The 24664-nt window shown below is 40.9% G+C and overlaps 1 protein-coding gene and 1 long non-coding RNA gene across 5 annotated transcripts in view; one reads left to right on the forward strand and one right to left on the reverse strand.

The window, feature by feature from the left end:
* The window catches only part of LOC136015010 (uncharacterized), a 36221-nt gene extending 35015 nt beyond the window's left edge, over positions 1-1206 (forward strand). For both annotated transcript variants that reach the window (XR_010613031.1, XR_010613030.1), the window contains exon 3: positions 1132-1206. This is a non-coding gene — a long non-coding RNA (uncharacterized LOC136015010). The remainder of the gene's footprint in view (positions 1-1131) is intronic.
* Positions 1-24664, reverse strand: part of STAB2 (stabilin 2) — an 82359-nt gene that overhangs the window by 46824 nt on the left and 10871 nt on the right. For 2 of the 3 annotated variants that reach the window (XM_065680255.1, XM_065680269.1), the window contains exons 6-22: positions 23141-23236; positions 22721-22846; positions 20562-20758; positions 19387-19520; positions 14832-14965; positions 13134-13216; positions 12536-12685; positions 11025-11168; positions 10191-10253; positions 9979-10098; positions 9547-9600; positions 8258-8338; positions 7186-7338; positions 4039-4101; positions 3154-3237; positions 1585-1671; positions 955-1066 (exon numbers count right to left, since the gene is read on the reverse strand). In XM_065680255.1, the coding sequence (XP_065536327.1) occupies positions 955-1066; positions 1585-1671; positions 3154-3237; positions 4039-4101; positions 7186-7338; positions 8258-8338; positions 9547-9600; positions 9979-10098; positions 10191-10253; positions 11025-11168; positions 12536-12685; positions 13134-13216; positions 14832-14965; positions 19387-19520; positions 20562-20758; positions 22721-22846; positions 23141-23236 (1881 nt within the window). The remainder of the gene's footprint in view (positions 1-954; positions 1067-1584; positions 1672-3153; positions 3238-4038; positions 4102-7185; positions 7339-8257; positions 8339-9546; positions 9601-9978; positions 10099-10190; positions 10254-11024; positions 11169-12535; positions 12686-13133; positions 13217-14831; positions 14966-19386; positions 19521-20561; positions 20759-22720; positions 22847-23140; positions 23237-24664) is intronic. The other variant, XM_065680262.1, reaches the window with a different exon arrangement.

Genomic DNA, 24664 nt, shown 5'->3' on the forward strand with positions numbered 1-24664 from the left:
GCTATTAAGGCTGAAATTATTTCATTGCACAACTTGTGGTGTACTTTCAGTGATATGGGAAGCCTTTTAATGTTGAGCCCACAATGCTACAAATTGCATAGTGCTGGGCTGGTATACAGAGTAGCAGCACAGACCTATAATCACTTTATAGGTGATAAATATTTATCTGCTGGGGGGCACAGCAATGTGCCCAAAGGACTTGGTAGGTAAGCCTTCTGCAATCCCAAGAAGTGCCAGTGGTGACTAGTTAAGCCAACACGTACTGCTTTGGTGGGACTGCAGCTTAGGCAATACCACCTTTTCGTATGGAACTTGTTTCTCAGTTTTTGTCCATGTACCTGTGCAATTTTGAGTGAGCCGTGCTTCATGAATGACATAGCAAAAAAGACTAAACCCAATTTTGTAGATGGGGATTATATTTGCTGGTTTATATTCTGTAGACTCTCAAATGTAGTATGGTTTGACATAGCAGGAATAAATCTGTCAGTATATAGAAGATGACTGCTGGAACTACAAATTTTGCAGATCATAAATTATTCAGTAAAGACAGTTATTAAGTGTCCCTAAACACAATCTGTTTATAGTTTTAATTGTTCTTAGATTACATATGTTTGTCATTGCAGGCAGAATCTGCTCTGTTGTGGGCAGTACTAGGTGGGAATGGAATAGCAAAGATCTTCTTTTCCATTACTTATGTGAGGAGACAGAAATGAAAAGAACAATAAATTAGTATACAGCAAGCTATGACCTCTGCAGAAAGTCCAATTAAGTCAGTGAGAAGATTTTCACTGACTGCAGGCTTATGATGTATCCCTTTGAAATAAGAAATGGAAGTACCCCAGAGACATCATGCTCATCTGACACAGAGAATGTTTAGCGAGCAGTTAACTCCTACCCCAATGTTACTAGGGTCCAAAAGAAACAGTTATGCTGAGGAAGTATGGCTGTTCTTACCTTTGTCACACTGAGGACCGTATTTGCCAGGGTCTGAGCAAAACTGACACTGCGAGCCTTGAAATGCCTCAGCACAAATGCATGTCCCATTTCCATCCAGGCCGTCCATGCACTGTGATAGTGGAAAAGAGGTGATTTCTATGTATAAATTGAAATGAATTTTTATCCTTCCCCCAGAGAAGAGACTGTGTGCCTCTCCACACTATTGACTGTGACAGACTAGTAGGAAGAGCCTCAGCTTTGAAGAAAAAGGTATTTCAAAGGAAAAACTTTCCTTGTGCTTGTACTTTGCTGCTGTGTATTCTACATTCCTTTGCAATTTTAAAGTGAGAATAGTGAGCTGCATCATTACCGTGTGCTGTGCAGAGCAGAAATGTAAGAGTGGGTCAACTCCAACCTTGCCTGTGTGCTATGTGTTGGAACCACAGAAGCCTGCAGTTCAGACATCTGAAAGGAGACCCGTTAATTTTCTCTCCCCCATATAACTGAACCTGAAATTCACAGCTATCACTGGACATAAATGGAGGGAGCCTAACATATTTATTGTGCAGAAGCACTTTAGGGACTTCTGGGACACAGTTTATCCTTCCCTCTATGGGTGTTCAGGGTGCTGACAGATGCCCTGCTTACCTGACCATTTCCTGAGCAGGGTTTGGAAAACCCTCCTGGGCACGGTCTGCAGTCAGGGCCAAAGAAGCCTTTGCAACATTTTGGTTCCTGTGAAATAAAGTAAATATCCTCTTTTGTAGTGCCTTAGTGAGGAGGCAGTGCAGGAAAGACAACTCTCCATCATGTTTTGTCTCTGGCAAATGGCTGTAGGGGTAGCTGGCTCTAAAATGCTTGTGTGGAACCAGAGCCACCCCTGCAATGGCCTTGTTAAAACCAAGAGGGGTGCTGGCAGCCTAAGAAGGGGATACACAGACCCCCATATTCTTCCCTTGTTCTTGTCAGACTCATCAGTGTTAGAAATCCCTGTCCTCTTGCCACTTATAAACGTACCTGTGTGCATCTGCTCATACTGTGTGCGATCTCGTATTTGGCAGGGGGAGTGCAGTGCAATTCAGAAGCAGGCAGTCTCGTTTGCATCTGAGATCAGGAACTTGAAGATATGTTTTACCTCAGGGAGATGCTGTGAAAGCCAGACATGCTGCTTTGATCTTCCCCCTTCCCCTCTGCACCAGTGTGGCATTTAGCCACTACACAGCCCTAAATGTTTTTCTCAGCTGCATCTTTTGTTTTATTCATGAATTTGCTGCTTGATCCATTTGTTTATCAAGAGCACAGAAAATGTATTAGGAAAAAAAACCCCTCATTTATATGTGTGACTCTTTTCTCCCAAGTAAAAAATGACAAGAGGAAATGGCCTCAAGCTGTGCCAGGGGAGGTTCAGATTGGATATTAGGAAAAAATTCTTCACTGAGATGGTGAACAGGCATTGGAACAGGCTGCCCAGGGCAGTGGTGGAATTACTGTCCCTGGAAGTGTTCACAACCATGTAAATGAGGCCCTCAGTGACACGGTTTAGTGGTGGACTTGGCAGTCCTTGGGCAGTGGTTGGATTTGATTGTCTTAAAGGTCTTTTCCAACCTAAATGATTCTATGATTCAAGGGAAAGGAATTAGCAAAAGGCTCTCAAAGCTTATGGATTTGTTAGACTTCTCTGCTTGTTACTTAATGGTGGTTATGAAACGCAGAATCCTATTTAGGAGCCCCAGGATCTAGAGAGGTGTAAGTACTTCTCATGGGCTAATGACTTCTGCAAGGACTAGATTTGCCAAGCAGAGCAAGTGGAGCGTGGTTCTTAGGAGCATTTCCTATTTGTTGTTACCCCATACTGTGTGAAGTCCTGGGGCAGGAGTGGCTGTGACTAAGTGGCTGTCAAGCTGCCCTGTTCTTTGTGGTTGAAGCTGTCTGGGACAATGACAGCACCTGGGCTTGGAACCTTTATGTTAAAATCCTGCATTACAGAGTATGAGTGTTGTTAATAGCATGTGGCAACTAAAAGTCTCTCTGGAATGTGCCTGGTATTTTGCTCGAAGTTTTTACATTCAGTCCTCTCAGCCTCCTGTAGAAGGGTATGGAAACTATATGAACATCTCCATACGTCTCTCAACACCAAAAGGAAAGTTCACAATGCAAAATACAGTATTTTATAAAACTTTCATATGAATTTCACCTTAAGGAATCATAACTCCGTACCTTTATTGTTACATTGCAGGCTCTAGCACAGCCAGTTTTTTGAAAGGTTGGGCCTTCAATAATGCATCTTCTTTTCGAGAAAGGCTGAAACATGCACAAAGTGGAAGCATTATTATTGCTAGGCAATGTAAAGTTCTGTGATATAGCCTTACTATGCCAATATAATTTAACTGGAGAACAGTAAGTACTTTGCTATAGAGTTGCATTTAAAAATGTTTTAAATTATGTATTTTTCATAACATGAACTTTCTTTTCATTTTTACTGAATAAATGACATATAGGTTATTACTGAATATGGCACACAGGACTAACTACTAATGAGTTTTTATAACATGGGGAATAAAATTCCTGTGGTAGCTAGACTAGAGTTTTGTGTGTGGGGAAAAATGCAGCCAGATTTGCATCTCTTAGATGCAAAGCAGATGGGAAGGTTTCTATTCTTTCTGAAGCTGCTTCTGTTGACAGTTACTTCTGGGAGGATGCTTAATCAAAAGGAAATTTTTAACAGATGCGAGGTCTATTTTAAATCTATTCCTCCTCTATTTATAATTTACTAACTCTCAAAGTGTAATCATAGCAATTCTCATTCCTCACCTCCCTCTTCTGACAAAGCCTGTCTGAAATAGATTTTACTTAACCTGGAAGGAGTCAGAGCTTCTATGAAGTCTACAAGGGATCTTGCTACAGTAAAAATATAATACTGAAATCACCTGATGATTCAATTATTGCCTAAAAGAGGTTAAAATAGTGTCTATAGTTGTATTTTTATGTGGCCTCTTGTATTCATATCTGGTTCTTTTTCTCGTTGTATTGGGAGAGCAGTAATCAACACATGGGACCCCTTCCCTCTAAGCATTTTGTACAACTGGGGAATCTGTCACTTACAATGGGCTTTGAATCCTGAGGACACGGAGCCATTGCTTGTGACAAACAACTTGTACAGAGGCCCTAGATGGAAACAATAAGGTTAGTCATTTGAGATTGTGTTAAACCAGGTGCATACTTATGGAAGATATACCCTGTACATTGTTAGTACATGTGTTCTATGGCTTTTAACTCTTACAGCATGGATCAGGAACTGAACAGCAGCACCAGGGCTGTACCTGCTGGTTCTAATTTTTCTGGAGTGGTTGTTCATTTCCACCTTCCCCCTTTTATCTTCATCTGTCCTTCCCCTGCTCCCTTATTTTAAACAATTGGAAGCTTCCTAAACAGAAGATAAACATGGGCATGAATGCACTGGTGTCCTTTGCTTAATCCCAAATATTAGCTAACATTGTCTGAAGGTCTAGTGCAGTCTGCACATTTAACTTCCATGAGAATTTTTTATTTCATCCTAGGCAGACCACAAATTAATGGTCCCATATATACACAGCGTGAACAGAAATTTGTCTTGCGTATAGACAGGCACTGAAGAGAAAAATATTCTTTGCTTCCATGTTGTAGATCCTGTACTCCACTGTGATCCAGTGGTATATAGCTATTTTTGCGTCTTCACCTTCTGGTTGCCTTTCCCCACTAGCTAATTTATCACCATGTGGTAGTGACGGTGGAAATTATGGCACCAAGGAGATATAAACTCCAGTGGCAGTTTTAAAGATGAGTTCTCTGACAAGCTCAACTTGCAATAACTTCAGAGATTCTCATCTCTTCAGAGGGTGAATATGGAGTTTGTCAAAGCTGTGTTGCTTGTGACTGCTAACGTTTTGTGTTTCAACCTAGTTAGAATAAATCCTAGAGCTGGCATTCTATGCGTTACCTCACTGTGTTTCATAGTCACTGGACAAGTGACCATGAACATGAATTATGGCATTTTACCTACAGATTAAGCACTGGAAGTGTGGGGGAAAAAAATCAGGTATTGGTTTGAATTTAATAGTTGCATGGTGTACAGCAGTTAAAGGAATAAAGGGTCAGACTTACAAAAGCATTTGGGTGTCTAACAGTTGAGGTTTGTGGTTCAGATGTATTTTGTCGAATACACTTGGGCACTGAAAAGCTCTTTGATAAGCTGTGGAGTCATGGCTGAAGCTGTCTTAGGCTCTTACCTTTCTTTGTGTTTCTGAAAATCCCTGCAAGTGCCTCTTTGCTGCTTTAGAACTTAAAAAATCTGTTTGCTGTGGGAAACGTTTCTCTCTGTTGGCATCACCCTCCTGATGTTCAGAGCAACTCAGTGTCACCTATTCACTCCCTTCTTCTGCCTGGGATGGTTTTAGCCATTGACGTGTACCCGCTCCCTTCTTTTCCTAAGGATGGGGATACTGTCTCTCCCCTCTGCCTTGCCACAGCGGGGAGCCGAAAAAAGCATCTTCACTTCCACACGAGGTCATATCTGCCTGTTTTCAGCAGTAGGTTAAAACACTGTCTTTGCACTGAATTAACTGAAGCATAGACATATATTCCTGTACATCAGGTCTGCTGTGGGAGGAGGTAGAGCAGACAGCTGGGAACAGCTACTACTGCTTCACTGCTCAGAGCACCTCTTGTCAGAGGTCATCAGAACTGGCCACAGTCCACACCTCAGGCAGGTACTGAGGATCTGTTGTCCCTGTGCTCTTTGTGACACTGTGGATAAGCACTGCTGTCATTCAGTTCTGCTCAGGTGTAGCTTTCAGTGTTTGGGTATGGCTACATGGGTACGTATGCAATAGCATTATGGTTTTGTCTTTCAGAATGTAAAGTTCTTGTAGGTGTGTACACCTGCTTGTTCCTACAGTTTGTCTTTTTAGCTGGTACCACAAGCATTATTTATGAGGTAGTATTCCAGTTTTCTGAGAGTGGAGGAGATGCATAGTGAAAGGTCAGAACAGCAAAGTCATTGCTCCCTTCTGGTGTTCTCCTTGGTACCAGTGCTCTGCTTAAAGCCTTGGATAGTAAACTATATTTTAAACTATGCATGAAGCTTTCAAAGGTGACAAAGCCACTTAATTCAATTTGGGGAGTAATTTTTGTGACAGATGCAGTTTGTTTCATCTTTAAATCATTTTTCTGTGTTGCTTTAGGAGTAGCTGATGTCAGTCATAGATTGTAGGTAGGGTTTTGGTAAGGAATTCAGATTACTAAAGTGCTCTTGGTCTTGATTGCTTTTTGTATTGGAGATTGCTGTTTGTCACCCTGCCTAGTTTATGACTGCATTGCACATACGGCATTCTGTAGTTGCTGCCAGAGGTAATAGTTCTTTACTGCGCCAGCTCTTGTGTTTTCTTCATTGCATTTTGATGCTGTCCAGCTCTGTTGGGAACCTCTTTCAAGGCTGTGGCTCTGGACTGTTGTAAGTTAAGATAGGAAATGTTTTGCATCACTGTACCGGAACTGTTAGTGGCCCAGATACGTGCTTGAATATAGTACAGTAACAGCTCATTGGAGCCACGCTTACTGCAAATTAAAAGCTTAGTTGGATACTTGGTCTTCTTACCAGAAATAGTGTCTGAATGTTACCAAGTGTAAAGGCCTGTACTGTGTTACCAAACTGAACAAGGTAGGTCAAAGTCTACCCTTTGAAATATAAAAGTGTTCTGTGATTCCTAATTTGAAAAAAAAAAAAAAAAAAAGGAAGAAAGCAGAGCTAGGGGAAATTGTGGCTTCTGAAAAGAACATATTTCTAATATATTAATACAAAATTAATAATTAATATTTTAACTTGCTGGCTCCTTTCCCTGCATGCTTAGTAGAAACTGATCTGGAGTAGTTTCCCTGGGAACTTGACACTGCTTACCGTGTTTGCACAGATGGGAATCAGGAACTGGAGGAAAGGGTTTGACTGGAGAGACAACATATTTACATATACTACTAGATGATCCTGAAAGAACTAGATGCTTTAAAGTGGTTTAGGATGCGCTCATATGAGTTCTCTGTTTGGAAATTACTTGTATATGTGCAGCAATGTTATCCAGGTGGCTGTATATGATTGATATATGAATTTAAAAAATACCCCCTTTTTTAGTGGACAATACCAGAGAAAGTAGTAAAGAAGAAGCTAGAGTGCTTTGCATGGAGCACTGAAGAGCTGTTGATTTGTTGTGATTCTCTTACCATTGCGACTTCGCTTCTTGTCTCATCACACCGATGTGGTAGAATTGGAACAATTGTGGGTGGGATAAGAACCCCTGCTAGGGTATAAATGCGACCATTTTTTGCAACAATATCTGTTTCTTCCATTTCTTCTCCACTCACCAAGACTTGTCCCTGTGAAACAATAAATTGTTATTAATAACAAAATTTTCACAGTTTCTCAGTTTCTAATAATTTGAAGAAATTCTACTTGTACTTCTTTTAAATTGGCTATCTTTTATTACTCTTGTTTTATGTAAGTAAAATGAGCACATATATTGCCCATTTTAATGAATATTTCATGAACAGTGGTGTCTAAAGTTTTCCTTTTAATCTGCTCTCTTAGCTTGTGGAACTGGTTAATAAAAAACTGGCCAAAATGAGAAGACTACTCACGACTTCAGGCACTTATTTCAGTGGGCATAAGCACACTTTAGTCCTCTCTCTGACAAAGTGGGGAAAAATGAAAGAGTTTGGGGGGGTGTGTGGCGAAAAAGTATTCTTTATGCATTTCTCTTGCAACTGCTCTGCCTTTTCAAGAATTTTCGTATTTGCCTCTTATCTCCAGAACAGAAGGAAATTAAACATAACAGATAAGTTTGATTTCACAAAAGTACTGAAAAATTAACACCTTTAAAAATGTGTTCACTGCATTTATCAGGATCAGAAATTATAACAGTAAAAAAAATACAAGACCATGTGTGCACTGAAAAGAGTTTAAAATAACTAAAATATGTAACAGAATTACTTAAAATATTTTAAATAGATTTTTTTAAGTTAGAGAAAAATAAAAATCTCGCCTAGTCTGTGGCTAATTGTAAGAAAAAGGGAACTGCAGACTGTTCTTATGTATTGATCATTTGCTCTGCATCCTTTATAATACTAATTTTTATCAGTAGGTGGGAATGGCAAGTTACATTCATTCGCACAATATTCTGCCTCAAGAAATTCCTCTACTAATGTTCCCCCTCCTCCCTTTTCTATTCCCCCTGAATGCAAACAGTTGCCTAGATCAGAGAGAGCTGTTCACAGGTGAAAGCTGCCTTTGACTTACAGTGCTGGTCCTGTTAAAGTAAATGAACTGCTTTGCCATGCTTCTGATGTGCTCTATTGAGACAAGACTGGCAACCTCTAGCTGAAACAAACATAAATTCAGTGAGAGAAATGTATATCATTATTATTTTAAAATCCAGATGGGTTTCACAAGAAAAACTGTTTTTCTCTTTAAGGTGGGCAAGTGAACCTATTAGCATTGTGGGCAGCCTCACGTTGACTAACCTGCTTGTGTAACAGTGACTAAATTTTTACTAAGTTTGCTGGTTACTGCATATGAAGAGCTTGTTGCCCCCAAAGATAGTAATTATTCTTCTAATTATAGCACCTATTCTAAGTAATGTTATCACCCCCCCTCCTAAAAATAGCCCTGTTTGCATCCTTAGACCACTGTGCAAATGGCAGTGCTAATGCCTCATGGAGAGAAACATGGATCTCATGCCTCTGCTCCCTGTGATCCTGCTCCGTGCCAGGAGTGACCTCTGCCTTGGACGCTGTGAGCAGGGCCTTTTGCTAAGGATACAAGCCCTTCCTTCCTTCCCCATCCTGTGGTGAGGATGAACTTCAGTCCCCTCTAACCTTAGTTGCTGGTGGTGTTGCTGGGTCTGCTCTTTGTTTTCAGCAGAGAAAGGAGGAAGAAACAGGGGGCTTACTTAGGCAATGGCAAAACCACCTCTCTCTGATAAACAGAAGACTAATATTAGCAGAATAGGTTCAGAGAGAGCTTGATTTTGAAAGCAACAAGTACTTTTCCTGCTACTTATTCCTTCAGTCCTGCCAAACTGACAGTATCCCCTGACAGTGGTTCTTGCTCCACAGCATGCTAAGGCAGTGGGTCTCAGGTTCAGGATGATTGTATGTGTGCATATCTATCTATCTATCTATCTATCTATCTATCTATCTATCTATCTATCTATCTATCTATCTATCTATCTTTCCCACTTGGGTTAAGCCCCTGTCACCAAATGGTATATTTTAAAGTGAAAATAGTTACTTGCATGTAACACACTAGTGTGACAAAACACAGTTTTAATTTGCCATGATTCAAGGACTACCCTATGCCTCCTAGCAGGGTTTTATTTGCATTAGTGACATTGAGGTGAAAGGATTGTGTTCTCTGTTATTTACCATTATGCGACTAACCTTAGTAAAGACAGAGGCATAGCTGTCCTTTGCAAGCTTACCATGCAGCACAGAATAGAGCTTGTTCTTGGAAAACCTCTACCTTTAGAGTGGCAAAGGGTTTGAAAATGCCTTTATACCCTGGGTCAGTAAAGCAGCCATGCTCACCTCTGTATTGGAGACAATGTGGTATCGGACCAGCTCCAGCAATTTCCATGAACCCTGCCAAAGCAGAAAAGAGGCCATTTTAGCCCAAAATGAGTGGCATAAACCCGACTGGCCTGTTGAGAGGACGGGGGATAAGAACAACATCACTAGTTGGTGCATCAGAGGTTTTGGGGCTTTGCTGCGTGGCTGTCTGGACTGTGCTGTGCTGTTAAAGCAAGAGCAGGGGAGTGGGCGCCTGGTGTGGGGGATCATCATTGCTTTATATGATGTGAGACCCCAGATTCTGTTCCTTTTAGGTGTTGCCTTGATCTTTAATTTATCAGTTCAACCTCGATCATAGGAGCTTAACTTAGATGAACACTGGACAATGTACATATGCATCTGCTATGTATTTACTATCTGAGAAAGATTTGTGTTGTAGAAAGACTGTACCTCCACAGAAAGCAGGTAATCCAGAACGCCAGCTTTCATATTGCTCAAAGCCTCATTACTTGGAACAAAGACTGTGTAAGGCCTGTTGTCCTGCTGTAAATCCATTCCCAGGCCAGTTTTCTGGTTTGGTTTAAAAAGAAAAGTGAAATTATATACTAATATTGAAGAAAAACTGAAAATAGCTCTTTAGAATTGCTTTTCTAGGTCCTTACCTCTATCAAAGATGTAAATTGGCTGTATCTTCCATTATCTTGAAGTACTGACATTATGGTTTCCTGAAATACGATGAAATTAAGATTTGTTTTAGTTGGGACCACAGAACAAACCCCAAGCCTTATAAGACACTTTCTGAATTACTATACGAGTCTCAGATAGTACAGATTGAATCCATGTGGATCTCCTTATTGTTTGGGTGGTTGGTGGGGTGCAGAAGTGTCTGAGTTGTAGCACTTGTCCTGGGACTATACTTGATTATAGTTAGTTTATCATTGTCCTGAAATACTGTGTAGTAACAGAACATACAGTGTGTGTGTGGAAAGTGTTATTAACTTTTCATTCCCAATAAGAAAGAACAGAAAAATAAATTATTTGCATCACTATATCAAGAAGTGAACTCAAGGAAGCATGCCAAGCAGGGTACCAGACACCCCAAAGCATCCAAAGTTACCAGTTTTTATAATATTAGCCTTTAGGGGTGAGGGATTGCTGGTTTGAGCACAAGTCTTGCCTAATATCTGTCCAGATGTCCCTCCTTTTAGTGTGTTCTGGAATTTGGTCAGATGTGTTGCGACTGCAATGAGGAACCACTCAAATGCAGTGAGAACAACCTAATCCTTCACAGACCAGCTTGACAGAAGAGGGGATGTCTGTTTACTGGGGAAACTGTGACATCACCTTTCACTTTGAATGGTGCTCCTCTGAGCTGACCCTGCAGTGGCTCAGAAGAGTTCGTCCAGCTGCTGTCTGTCATCTTCCTTGGCATTCAATTAGTGTGAAACTGCTTTAAAAGAAAGTCTGACATTGAATGTATATAGTTTATGACTCACCTCTTTGTTGCTTTCAAATGTTCGCTCCACATTATCCATGGCTTTGTCAATAATGTGCAAAATCCCATTGGAAGCAATAATATTTCCCTGCAAAAATTTTCCTTTCCTCCTTCCTCCTTGGATTTTAATTCTTAATTGATTATCCTGAAAGAAACCAGGCAATGGATAGTAAGCTCTCTATTCTGGAATGACAACAGAATGAGTATGCCTGGTGAATAACGTCTAGCATTCCCATTGCCAACACCTGGGCCATTTAAATCTGGGGAGGCTAAAGGTCGCTTCCAATTCTTATCAAGGAAATGGAAAAAATTCCTTTGGCTTTGAATCAGGATCATGTTATTTTGTTCCAGGACAGCAAAGTTAAGAGAAGCAGGGACAGGTCCTCTGGGAAAAAGCAGTGTATCTGAAAGGGCTCTGATGACTGCTAGTAATAAAAGTCTGCCAGGAAATGATTTTAAATATGATTGTACTAAAAGGCTCAACTCCTGTAATCTTAAGGGACTACAATCCATTTCCTTATATTATATGTATATTTAAAATAACAAAATGTTGCTGATTCTGCACTGTACCAAAGCCTGCAGGAAACTAACAGGCCTCAGACAGCAATGATATTTTCCTATTACAAATGGAGTGTGTACTCATTAAAGAAACAAAATAGATCCCTCGGATGCTACTGATCTACTGCAAAACATGAGAAGTACTTGATTTCAGCCTTCATATAGGCCCAAGTCATTCAAGAGCATTCAATGGACCAAGAACAGTAACTCTACATTATGAAATCTAGTGTATCAGTTGTAGAGAATAAATTTTTTAGACTGTGGGATCAGACTTCCCTGGAGCTTATTGACATCAAATAAACTGGGCTAGTGATGAACTTTACTATGTATTTTTTATGATTTACTACTGCACTAGGTTAATGGCTGGACTCTGATCTTAAAGGTCTTTTCCTACCTAAAGGATTCTGTGACTCTCTATGCATTTTATTGATGCTGAAGACCTCCATTTGCTGTATCATTCAAAGGATGCTGATGCTCAGTGGGAGGTGGGAACTGCAGTGCAGTTGGTGCTCACTCTGTATGAGCTGTACACACAGGTTTCCAGCATAAGTTCTGGGCTTTTTTTTGACTCATGCCCCCTCTTACTTCACTTAGGCTCTCAGTGCTCTCTTAATACCCACCCTACCTTCTCCCAGCTCTGTTGGTCATGCCTGCAGATTTAGGATAACTTAATTTTAGCAAGCATTTTTAGAGCAATCTGTGTTAGACCTCTGTGTCACTCAGTGGTGATGTATTTCTGAAGGTAACTTTTGTTTTCTCTGATTTTAGCGGGAACTTTGCTGGTGGTGTTTCCAGTTTCACTTGAACTCCTTGTAATGCATGGCTACAGCTGTTTTTTGCATAACCCAGCAGATACCTGCATCCTGATGTCTTGCTGCAGAAAGACCTCTCATACTCCTCATTGAGTGAACAGAGAGTGGCATTCTTGCTGAGGTAGGCTGGAAGGCCACTTACCTTTTCTCCTTTTGATATCTCTCCTGGCTTGCCAGTCAAAGTATATATGACATTAGTATTATTCAAGCTACTGGTATTCAGCTGACCAGCAATTACATGGAGTTTCACAAAGTACTGTGCTTTCTGTTTATCATTCAGAAGATCCTTTATCTAGAAAAGCAGGAGAACAGAGATTTATTTCAACGCAGGCTTCATCTAAAAATTAAAAATAAAAATATCCTGGTGAATGCTTTTTTTCCCCTCCCGTTATATTTTATCCCCCTTAAATAAAAAATGACCTGTAGCCTCCCCGCTGAACATTCGGATCTTAATTCAGCCCCTCTCTCAACCGAGTGATAAAAACCTGAGCATAGCTGTGTAAGACAATCCAAAACCTGAAGCCTGACTGTGTTCTACCCTGACTTGCCAAGTTGGTTTTCTTTTCTTTCAAGTAGGAAAAAGACAATCTCTGGTCCCTGTATTTAAATGTACCCAGAAGTATACTAGAGCAAAGAGTTCTTCTGAATCTGTTGAATCAAAACACTTTTAACACAGATGAGATTTCTGAAGGAGCTAAATCCCTGCCCCTAATGTAAAACCCTTTCTCTTGTTTACTTACATTTGTGCCTTTGAGCCCCTTGTTTGTCGGTACAAGGACAGTAAATGGTCCCAGAGTACTCAGTGGCCATTCGTAGGTATTTTCTTATAAGAAGGGAGAAGGGGCGGAGAGAGAAGAAAAGAAGTTAAAACGCCTATTGAAAAGCTTATTGGAGGAAGGGACTGTGTACTCTGGGGTATAGAATACTATTGTGATTATTAAATGTTAATGTAAGTTTCTAAAGTCTGAATTATTAAAAAATAAGAGGCATATAGGACGTGAAATCCAGCTGCTGCTGCACATTTGACACAGGATGGGGCAAAACAGTTAGAATGCTTCTGGCAGCCTGGATTCTGTGTCATGCAGACAAGGGTGGCGGACACAAACCCAGTGTTTCTTTGGAGATGTGCCTTACAGGAAGATGGCCTTCTGCTTTAAATCAGTTTAGCCTTCCTAGGGTGAGGGTTATGCTGCTGATAATGTGCTGGTAGTGCAAATGTCAGCAAGCATGCAGCCAGTCACGAAAACTGATGCACTGAATATTAATTAAAGTTGTGTTACCCAGATGGTATTTCTGATTCCAATGAAGTAGTGTGAGACCGATGATATTGCAGCTGAAGGCATTAATTGTTTCTAATATTCAGCTCTTTCCCCAGGGGCTTAAAATCAGAACTGAAAAAATCTTTACAGTCGTTATAGATACGTTATGCCAGAGAATATATCTCAAAATTAATATGCTGTATTATAAACCAATTTGGACTATTCTGCTGTATATTCTTAGCTTTTGAAAGACATTAATGTGAGTAAATGTATTGTAAGGTAACCTGTGGTTAATGTGTCATTGTAGCTTCTGGCTAGTAAATCAAACGGTACATATATGTCCAAAACTTAACCAAAGAACATGAAATTGAGATTGCTGTTAACAAAAGGTGGCAGAGAGCATGCTGAGCACTTTTTAGATGCATAAGGAAAATGCACAGAGAAGCTCCAACTGAGCTCTCGGTGCTGAGGCAATGGATTTCACTCTTCAGTGCTGAATTTGAAGGTCACTGCTAAGTTTTGTCCTTGGTCAGCTATGGGGGATTCTTAATCCATTTTGGTCAGGAATTCAGGATCTTTATTTTAACCATGGGGCTCAGTGAAAAGGACCAAGAAAATTATATTAAGCAGGAGGAAGTTTTTCATATATACATATTTAACTGAAGAATCTATCTCTATTGTAGCAGTGTTAGTCCATAGCCATGCAGCAGAAGATGAAGACAGTTATGTTATTCTCTTTACAAGGTGACTGCAATAACTTAAAAAGGCTGGCGAAAGCAATGCAACTGCTGATGGCTGGGGACCAGGGAAGAGAGACCCAGCTGGGCATCTGGATGTTTTTGGTGTACTTCTGTGTGTTGTTCTACATCAAATCTCAATTATCTAAATTAATGAAGGCAGGGAGGAAGAAGTAGTGGGATGATCCCATTTATTCCACTATGGGGCAAAACCCACTGGTGATACAGCATGAATGTGTAAGGGGTTGTGGGAATATGTTTGTCATTTCTGCTTGTAAATTCTTGCAGATTGCATGGCATGCTACACAAAGGCAGCTTTAAATGGTCAGGGTGAGTCTGCAGGGAGCAGTGTACATGCTATGACACTTTCCTATGGTGAGGAGCACTGGGACAGTATCAGTTCACCCAGCAGAAGCTGACTCTGCTGCATGTGGTCACTTACCCATGAGTGATAAGGCAGATGTCAGCTTGCCTTGCCACCGCCCTCCCACTTCTGCGTTCAGGTCTCGGAGGCGCTCCATCACGTTTCCATAGCACACAAACCCGTTCCCCACAGAGCCCCCCTGGCATGTACACCTGTGAAGGGATTGTCATTTTAGCTGCATGCTGATGCCCCATGGTGTCATCAAGGCTCTTTCTAAACCTGTGCCAGCTGTTAACCTATTGCTTCTCCAAAGGCATTTTTAGGAAGCTCCTGTGCCTTTTAGTTCAGTCTTTGCTTCTGCATGCTGTCAAGTGCGTCAGTGTGTAGGGCAGCCTAGTGGCTGCTTGCCTGATGTGATGTCCTTTTATCAGCTGGCCCAGCAGGCAGTGGTGTCTGTCTTGCAGGACCTCTTTGAATGGGGCCCATGTGACACCTCTGTCAGCTTCACATCTGCATATGTTACTGAAGCCCAGAAAGCCACCGAATGGGCCTGCCTTGTGGGTGATGAGAGGCTACAGCATAAGTGTATGGGGTGCCACATTGATACCAGTACTTTAATATTATCTTTTCTTCTAAAGCTGCTGTAGCAGAAAATCTATTGCTTTCTCAGATGTATGCTTTATGCTGCTCCTGTCTCAGTACTGGAAATAGCAACTCATCTGTAGCTCTCTGTCTGTCCCCTGGGTACTCCAGCCTGTGAGAGGTGTCAGTGACCTATGGTTGACACAGTCCTACATACATCCAAAACAGACTCAGGTCACGGTGCCTGTGGGAGGGACTGAAATGCCTTGAGATTGGGCTTGATGGCCTCACTGCATTGGGATGGGCTGCATTTGAAGTAGTGTGTTGCATTTAAGGCAAACTCTGAAATTTATGTCAGAACCACCACAAATGTCAGTCTGACATTTTCTGTTCTATGAGAGAGGGAACATGCCTCACGAAAAAGGAACATTATGGCCATGAAAGCCTTCAGTGTCATGAGAGAGCTGGGGAAGAAATTGTTGGTTGTCAACATGATTGACATATACTTACTATTAGGTGCTGATGGGTACAAACGGTAGTGCATTTCAAAGAGCAGCTAGGACTTGTGTGTGCCTTGGTCTTGTGTCAGCCTGACTGCTTTCTAAAGCATCTGAATGCTTCAAGCCTGCCTCAATGTGAAGGGATATCGATATTGATACCTGCTGGTTTTGGCAATCTCAGATCTTTCTATTGTAGTCTTCTGAAAATCAGCCCCCACTTGGCTGTGCTTGGGAGACTGGCTGGAGGTGTCAGCTCAGTCATGTACTCATCTTCAGTGCTAAAATTAAAGCAGGCACTTGTCAACATGTAGCGTGTACAGAAAGAAACCCTTACTATATTTAGGAGGTTAAACAACTGTATGGTATGTGTTGTCAAACATTGGCTTTTAATAGGACCATTCCTAATATAGTCTACAGCATGCTCAATATTCACATGAGCCCTATCCATAATGATGCATCTCTCTGGATAGGATTCTGAAGGCATGGTTAGAGAGGCACATTACTCTACACAAGCAAAAGATGTTCTATATATAGCTAACGACCTTGTTGTTTGCATGTGCTGGTTGTTACAAACACGCATCTGCCATTCACACCCCACAGCAGTATCAGTCTGATGCCGAATCATCTCCTGTTTCCCACATATGGTCTCTACCATAGCTGTTTCTCTGATGAAAACAGTATTAATTGGAAGTTCCCACAGTTCCTGCAGGCTGGGGGACTGCATACAGACTCAGAGGGATACTCAGATTTTGGCCAAGAGGCTCAGCCTTTGATTCCTTCTGGTCCTGGGTAGAAATATCAGTCTAAAATCATCTTAAATTTTCAGGATACAGTTCTAATGATCTTTTTAAGGGGTTCTCTTGGGAAGAAGGTATGACTGTAGAGCCTGGATGAATAGGTTAGGGCTGGGAGAGAGGAGCAGGTCCTCCTTGGGAGCTGACTCATTTCTTCTGATAGGGTAAATATTGCTTTATAAATGTATGCAATGTAATGTATTCACTTAGAGTACTGTGTGCAGTTCTGGTGTCCTCAACATAAAAAGGACATGGAACTGTTGGAACAAGTCCAGAGGAGGGCCACCAGGATGATCAGGGGACTGGAGCACCTCCCATACAAAGACAGGCTGAGAAAGTTGGGGCTGTTCAGCCTGGAGAAGAGAAGGCTGTGTGGAGACCTCATAGCAGCCTTCCAGTATCTGAAGGGGGTCTACAAGGATGCTGGGGATGAACTCTTCATTAGGGACTGTAGTGATAGGACAGGGGGTAATGGGTTAAAACTTAAATAGGGGAAGTTTAGATTGGATATAAGGAAGAAGTTCTTTATTGTAAGGGTGGTGAGGCACTGGAATGAGTTGCCCAAGGAAGCTGTGAATTCTCCACCTCTGGGTGTGTTCAAGGCCAGGTTGGACAGAGCCTTGGGTGGGATGGTTTAGTGTGAGGTGTCCCTGCCCATGGCAGGGGGGTTGGAACTAGATGATCTTAAGGTCCTTTCCAACCCTAACTATTCTATGATTCTATGATTCTAAGTGTACAAGCAAGACTGAAAAAGATGGGAACTATCACTGCTTCAGCTTACTCAGGAGGAGAACTGCATCTCTCTTGAAAAGGGGAGCTTAGCTCTCTGTCTCCATTTTGCCTGAATACTTGTACAACAGAGTTTTGGTTTATGAAGGTATGATTTCTATGTTGAAGACATAGAATAAAAGTAAGAGTGGGATTAAAAAAAGAAAATAATTGAGTTTAGTTGAGGGAAAGCCAGTTCTGCTTGGAAATCAGAGAGGTCATGGTCTAATATGCAGTGTAATACTGCACCAGTGGAAGACTTGTAGCTTCTGGGCAAGGCTGAACATAATTACTGTGCTGAAGCAATGCCATAGAAAGTGTCAGCACTCACTCAGGAAAGATCTATATGGGAACAGAAAATAGAGACAATCTTGATTTTCCAGGAGGTTGCCATGTTATGTTCACAAACCAAATGTTTGCCTTATTTACATCTTTGTCTGTACATGAGGTTTACTTCTGTACAAATAATTTGATCCTGGAGAAAGTACAAGTGACTGTAAGAGGGAAGCTAACAGCACAACTGCATCTTTAAAAGAAGCCCAAACCTGGCCTCTGTTACAGCTTCGTGTTTTAGAGGTAAAAAACCCCACCAAAACAAGCCTTCCCAAATATATTTAAAGTCTGGGATGCAGCCAAAATGCATTAAGTGTTTGTCACTTATCAGAAACAATTTATTGTGCCCACATTTACCAATCAAACTTTTTCTTTGTACAGTTCCTCTTTCATACATGGATTTTCCATAGTTGGAAACTATCCAGTATAATTTCAATATTTTTCAAATACATAAGTTTAGTTTGATTTGAATCCCACTACTTTCTTCTGCATTTGTTTTTGCCTTTAAAGGTCATTGAATGAATGATGTGCAAAGCATCTGGAATGCTCGTTTTCCTCCCCAGTCATAAATGTTTAATTTTCCTGTTCTAAAATTCTCAAAACATCCTCAGCTGTAGAAAATTGAGTTGCAACAGTGAAACAGTGACCAATCAGGAAAGAAAGGTCCTGATTTATGTGATGTGGAACTTCACAGTAAATTTTCAACTCATATTGAGAAGCATGGTAGTATATGATACTAGGTATAGCATAAGTCTATATTAAGTGCAACTAGAGGGTAATATACTGCCCTTTAGAAATGAACTAGGGGATATTTGAGATAAACTTGTTTGAAATGCACAATATCTTACACAAAAGTGATGTTCATATTACACTGTAAGAGAAAGCTGCATGATGAAGCAAGTACTGGCAATAAGAATCCAGATTCTTTGGTTTAAGATAGCTTTGTTAAGCTTAGTGTTAAAACCGTGTTTCTACATCCTAACATCTGTGTAGCAAACTTCTGTGCAGGAAAACAAACTCTGCCAGAGGTTTTGCATTATCCCACGTGCTTGACTGGAGGCTTTGAGGAATCTTGCTGAGGTTGGTGTTGCTTTCACAGCATGGGGGTCAGATTCCCTAGTTGTATCTGTATTAGTATACTAAAAAAGAGCGAGGGCTGCAGCTCTGTCTTGTGATAATTAATGCTGATTAATTTTTAGCACGCTGCCTGGCATGTTTCTGGCACACACCAAGTAGCGTTTTCCCAGGCTGTGCCCAAGCACAGTTGAAGGGATAACGTGTGCCAGGAACTGCTGCCAAGAGGCAGTTACTCTGTTTTGGAAGAAGAGGTGGCTTTAGCTCTGAGCCAGACACTGGATGCTGCTTGCCCTGAGGAACAGAAAAGAGGTCTTGGTCCTTTTTATTTACTAGTGTAGAATCGACCTCTGAGTGCTATAAAAATAAAACTTAGTAGGTATTAGCATTTGGTCTGATTTCATCAGGCACTATGCTAATTGGCTGACCCTAACCCTATTAAATCTTGTGATTTGTCCTTAATAAAGAAACCATTGATATAACTTCAGAAGGTGTTCATCCACTGGATTTGTTTTAGCAGCCTGTTTACTAGGGGAAGGAAAGGGAAACAGGGTTAAACCTTTAGTAAGCAAAAAGACTCACGTAATCTGTCCTGGTGCAGCCATTGAGCATTTAGCTTTTTTATGGCAGGTGTTGTTTGTTTCACAGATGTCCGTCATGCTGCATCCTTTCCCAGGTACAAAGTTTGTATAGTGCTCCTTGCATTCACAGTGGGACTAAATCAGAAGGATGGGAGATGGGAGAGGAAAATTAGGCGTGCACAAATTGTAGATTTCAGCATACTTTCTGGAACAAAGGTTTAAAGACAGTGAGCTTTCGTTAATCACCTATTGAGTTCAGATGCAAGTATAAAGCTTATCCACATTTATACAACTCCCTCCTAGGTTTTATCCATTCAGGAAAAGTACTGACTCTCAGGTAAATTTCCTTCAGATAAAGTCCTGTAGATTCACTTTTTTTGACCAGAGAACATTAAAAATCAGAGTGGGTAGGTCAAATTTGTATCTCCATTCCACAGCTTTCTGCCTTCCAAAATGAGTGCCAAAGCATACTATTAATGAGTGAGGTATATCAGAACTACCTTTTACACACCAGCCATATACAGGTCACTGAGGCACCCCTCAGAGATGCAATTTATATGACTGTGAACTGCAGGATGACCCTGAATGACCAAGTCCCTTTTTCGGCACTTGAGGGTGTCCAAGCAAAACAAACAAACAGTCTTTGAAGTCTTGCTTTCTTGATGGTGAAATGTGGCTTTACAGACACAAATCTGAGCCAGTTCCCAACAACATGAACAAAATGCAGCCTTTATACAGTGCCTTTCATCAGGTATCCACAAAGACACCTGATTACTTCTTTCTTAAATACACTAACTTTAGGCCTGTATCTGGTGGTACCTGTGTAAGGAATCTATTGGTCCTACAAGCCCCCTGTGGTCAGAGAGACAAAATTTAACTGGGAAAATTTCATTTCAGTGCCGTCATTTTGGGGAGGCAAATCTGAGCCAAAATATTATAGGAAAAAGAACCCTGTTGCCATTCCCATTTTCAGAAGGGAAGCATGGTATACATAAATTGAGAAGAGAGGTGGAGTGATTCACTCCTGGTCAACAGTAGGGCTTATGCCAAAGCCAGAATTAGAGCTTCATCTCCCTGAGGCCTGTTCCTGTTACCTTTATGGTTTCTTTTTGAAGGGAAATTATTATCTTAGGCACTTAACAGAGGAAACATCTGGGGCATTCATTCAACACTAACCTTTCCTGGGCCGTCATATATACAAATAGTGGACTCTGCAGGGCAATTCCCGTATGTTGCTTGGCAAGGGTCTACAGGTAAGCAGACTTGACCATCCCCTTTGTAACCTTCTTGACAGGTACACCTGTGCTGATTTGGTCCGAGGTAAATGCAGTCAGCATTAAGATCGCAGACCTTTTTGGAACATGGGTTGATAGCTTGTGAAAAAAGAAGTAAATGAATTATTGCCTGCAGTTCTCAAATTGATGACAAGGAATTGCCAGAACACCTTCATGTCAAACAAAGCCCGGGTAGACTAAACTTCTCATAACAGCCAAGTCTGAAGTATTGCGGCGACATGAAGACAGAAGGGAGGAATGTGTTTATACTAACATAGCAACTAGCTGTTTGCTTTTGAACAGAAATGATCTCTTAACATTGGGAAACTGAGTTATAAACAGATTACAACGTGTAATGTGCTCATTAAATATCACAACTATTTCTTGTTCTCTGGTGGATTTTAACTAGAGAAGGTCAGGTAGGTGACAGAAGGTCTACGCAAGCTTTAAGCATGTGTTAGATCAGTTGGAAAATATTTCTTAATACAATAGCCATTTACTGTTTTCTTTCCGGTAATTAAACAACATAATGTCATGTGTTCAGCAAGTACTTCAGTTGAGTATTCCACACTGCTGTGGTTTCAGGACTAAACTGGAAGCTGCTTCCACAAGCCATTTTTATCAAGGCTATGGAATTATTTGTTCTTGTTAAAAATCCAACAGTGCTTGAAGAACATCTTCTCACACTTTTGTGTTCACCTTAGGATATAATTAAACACACACTGTAGCTAGAAAGTGGCAGGCCCTGAACTCACCTAAAAGGTGGTGCTGCTCACTGTCTTCCCCTTTCCTTCACCCTGTGTTCTCCCTCAGATGGAACTGAGACAGTTGACAATGCTCAGTTTCATTCTTTGAAGCCTTCTCTTCTGTTCTGGTGTGAAATCATGCACACACAGATATGCATATGCTCAAATCAACTGTAAGCAGTGCCACCTCCAAGCTGAGTCTGGGGCAGCCACTCCTATCCCCCCTTATGTACTTAGCTGTGCTGGAGCTGCTTGTCCTCTGCTTCCCAGCCAGTCAAATATAAAAGACACTGGCTTAAACCACAGGCAACCCTAGTGTCTAAAGGTCCTGGGACAGAGAATGAACATCCATGCAGACTGCATCAATATAAACCCCAAGAGAGGCAGGGATACCTAGCATCCTCTGTTGGTTGCTGCAGTTTGTGTGTTGATTGTCTATGCTGGCTACTAGAAGAACCTCACGTTTCCTGAGGAGTGACTTTCTAACATCTTGCTCTTGGATGATGTTCAAGCCTATTCAGAGAGGATGACACCATAGCTAGGACCAAAAGGTTTGAATGTAAATATTTTCAGGTGGAATAAAAACGATTGAATCTGTGCCCTGATCCAACACAACATTTACTAAATAGTGCTTCTAGCATCAGATGCAACCATTTTCTTCATTGCAATTGGTCTAGAAGGAAAAGCTGATGCTGTAAGACTAATGTAAGCAGAGGAAAGAAAATCTGGACTCTTGTAATACAGCTAATTTAAGCATTCAATGGCAAGTTGAGGAGTCTATGATGACAACTTTAAGGTAGCCTTTTACCTCTGGCTGAGATGCTATTAGCTTTGTTTCATGAAAAGTAGGAAAGATAAAATGAGCTTTACTTATCTGTAGGGTTTATGCTTAGTGATGAAACTGAGACACCTCATGATGAATAATCAGTATATATAAGCCTTTGGTTGCTGTTTTTAATGTTTATGGAAGCAAACTATGATGTTGAACTTTATCAAGTAGAAGGATGTGATAGGAGTGGATTGGTAAGAACTGATGACCCAGTATTCACACTATGTATTTCATGGAGGTTTACTAGCTTTACTCTGATTCCCTGGAAGGGAGCTTGTTAGCGTTTGGACTCATGGGCTTCTGAAGCACTTTTTAGGGTTTAATTTCATCCTGAAGGAATCTAGTTTGTGCACATATGACTGCTTGGGGATATGAACCCAAGAACAACTAGATGGTGAGATCTGGTTCAAAAGCGTACTCAGTATCTGAAATATAATACTAATGGTGTTGTATACAAAGAACTCAGCAGATATGAAAATTACTTACGTTCACATTGTGTACCATCCCCATGGTAGTTGGGCAGACATGTGCATTGCAGTTGTCTTCCATCCTTGCCTGAGGCAGTACATCTGGCATTCTCAGGGCAGTGCAAGGCTTCACATTCAGCTATTGCTGAGGGACAGAGTGTGACAGGTTAAGCTGTGTCTGCACTCTGTACTGGGAGACATTGTGTTCTGCAGCATACTAGTTTAAAACATGCCTGATCTAGGGACCATAAATTCCATTGCTGTCATAATTTTTCTGGCAACTGAAGTGGTGAAGATGGTTAGGGAGCTCACACACAGGGTTTGAATTTAAGTGTATATTTGGTTGCTCTGGAGTGATTAACGTGTGACTAATTTTACATTTGTCCTTACCAATTCTAACTGTATCAGAGCTGTTGAATGTAGAAAACAATCTACTTACGCTGATCACAGCTGAGCCCTTTGTATCCAGATAAGCAAGTGCATTTTCCATCCCCTGTAATTCCACTGTTGCACACTCCATGAACACAGTTGCAAACTGTATGGAGAGATGGATTGGCTTTACTGAATAATAATGGTGTTTGGAAAGATATTGGTAGTGGGTATCCCGTAGCAAATAGCATCCTGGCCAATAGCTTTGACCAGACCAAGCTTTTACCTCAGTTCCTGAATTTAGAGGCCTCCATTAATGAGAAGATCAATAATCACAGTTATGTATATCAATAAATAACATACTGATTTTTGCAGGCTGTTAATAGCCTGGGGTCTGAAAATTGTCAGGTCACACACTATAAACACCAAACTAGTTGCTGATACCGTAAAACTTGTAAAATTTGACATAGAATCTTGAGACAAAATTGAATGTAGTGTGTAACAGATCATTTTTATCACAGACCATTTGTTAAACTGCTCATTTTTGCTTCAATTCTCTCTCATACACCTCCAGAAGAGATGAGTTTTGTGACCCTTTTTTCTCCCCATAAGCAGAATTTATTTAGTTAAAAGGATGATTAATCACTGTAGGTCTCAGGCATTTTTTCTGGCCCCATGCCTATAGTCTGTCATTTCTGGTTATAAAACTTGTGACAATATGTGCACAAGATGCTGTATTCAGAGTCAAGGCAACTATGAAATCCTTTTTGAAGATTCTGTTGTTTTAAGCTTTAAGTATACTTAAAAAGCTCAAATATCTGAAAGCCGAAGTGCAAAATGTTGCTTAAGTTAATATGCAGCTGAGTCCTGTGGTAGCTTCCTGGAAAATAATTGCATTTACAATATTGAATTAATTCAAGTACCCTATCTGCATGGAAACGGCTCAGTCACATTTCTGTGTATCAACACTGGCATCCAGTGGACATCTGGTGGAAAAAGTGCCTTTGAGTCAGCAGTGGTGTAGGATTAGTATAGAAAAGCCGACATAGATTATTTAAAGTGAGGCCATTCGTGACTCTTTCATGTAGATGTTGAGGGAAAAAGAAAAAAGATTTTTACTTAAACAACTATTACCACTAAAGAGATGCTTCTTAATACCCATTTTTTTTCCAGGCAGCTTTCTGGTTTGACAGTTTAATGATCAGCAGGGGTAAGGAAGGTAAAGAAAACGCTAGAAATCATTGAGAAGCAGGCAAAACTGGAAAAATATTATACAAGTATATACTTGTGATACATATAAATTTTAAATGGTGAACATAGCTCTGATTGCTCCCTCAATGCCCTGCTTCCCTTAATAGAAGTATGGCTAACCAGTGAAATCACAGAATCATAGAATGGTTTGGGTTGGAAGGTACCTTAAAGCTTATCCAGTTCCAACCCCCTGCCATGGACAGGGAAACCTTCCACTAAACCTTCCACTAAACCAGGTTGCTCAAAGTCCTATCCAACCTGGCCTTGAACCATCTACCAGCCAAAAACTGGAACTAAACCAAGTCCACCCTTTTTCACACCTTTGACTGAATTATGGAATTGT

This window comes from Lathamus discolor, chromosome 1 (assembly GCF_037157495.1).
Source record: "Lathamus discolor isolate bLatDis1 chromosome 1, bLatDis1.hap1, whole genome shotgun sequence".
Lineage (NCBI taxonomy): Eukaryota > Metazoa > Chordata > Aves > Psittaciformes > Psittacidae > Lathamus > Lathamus discolor.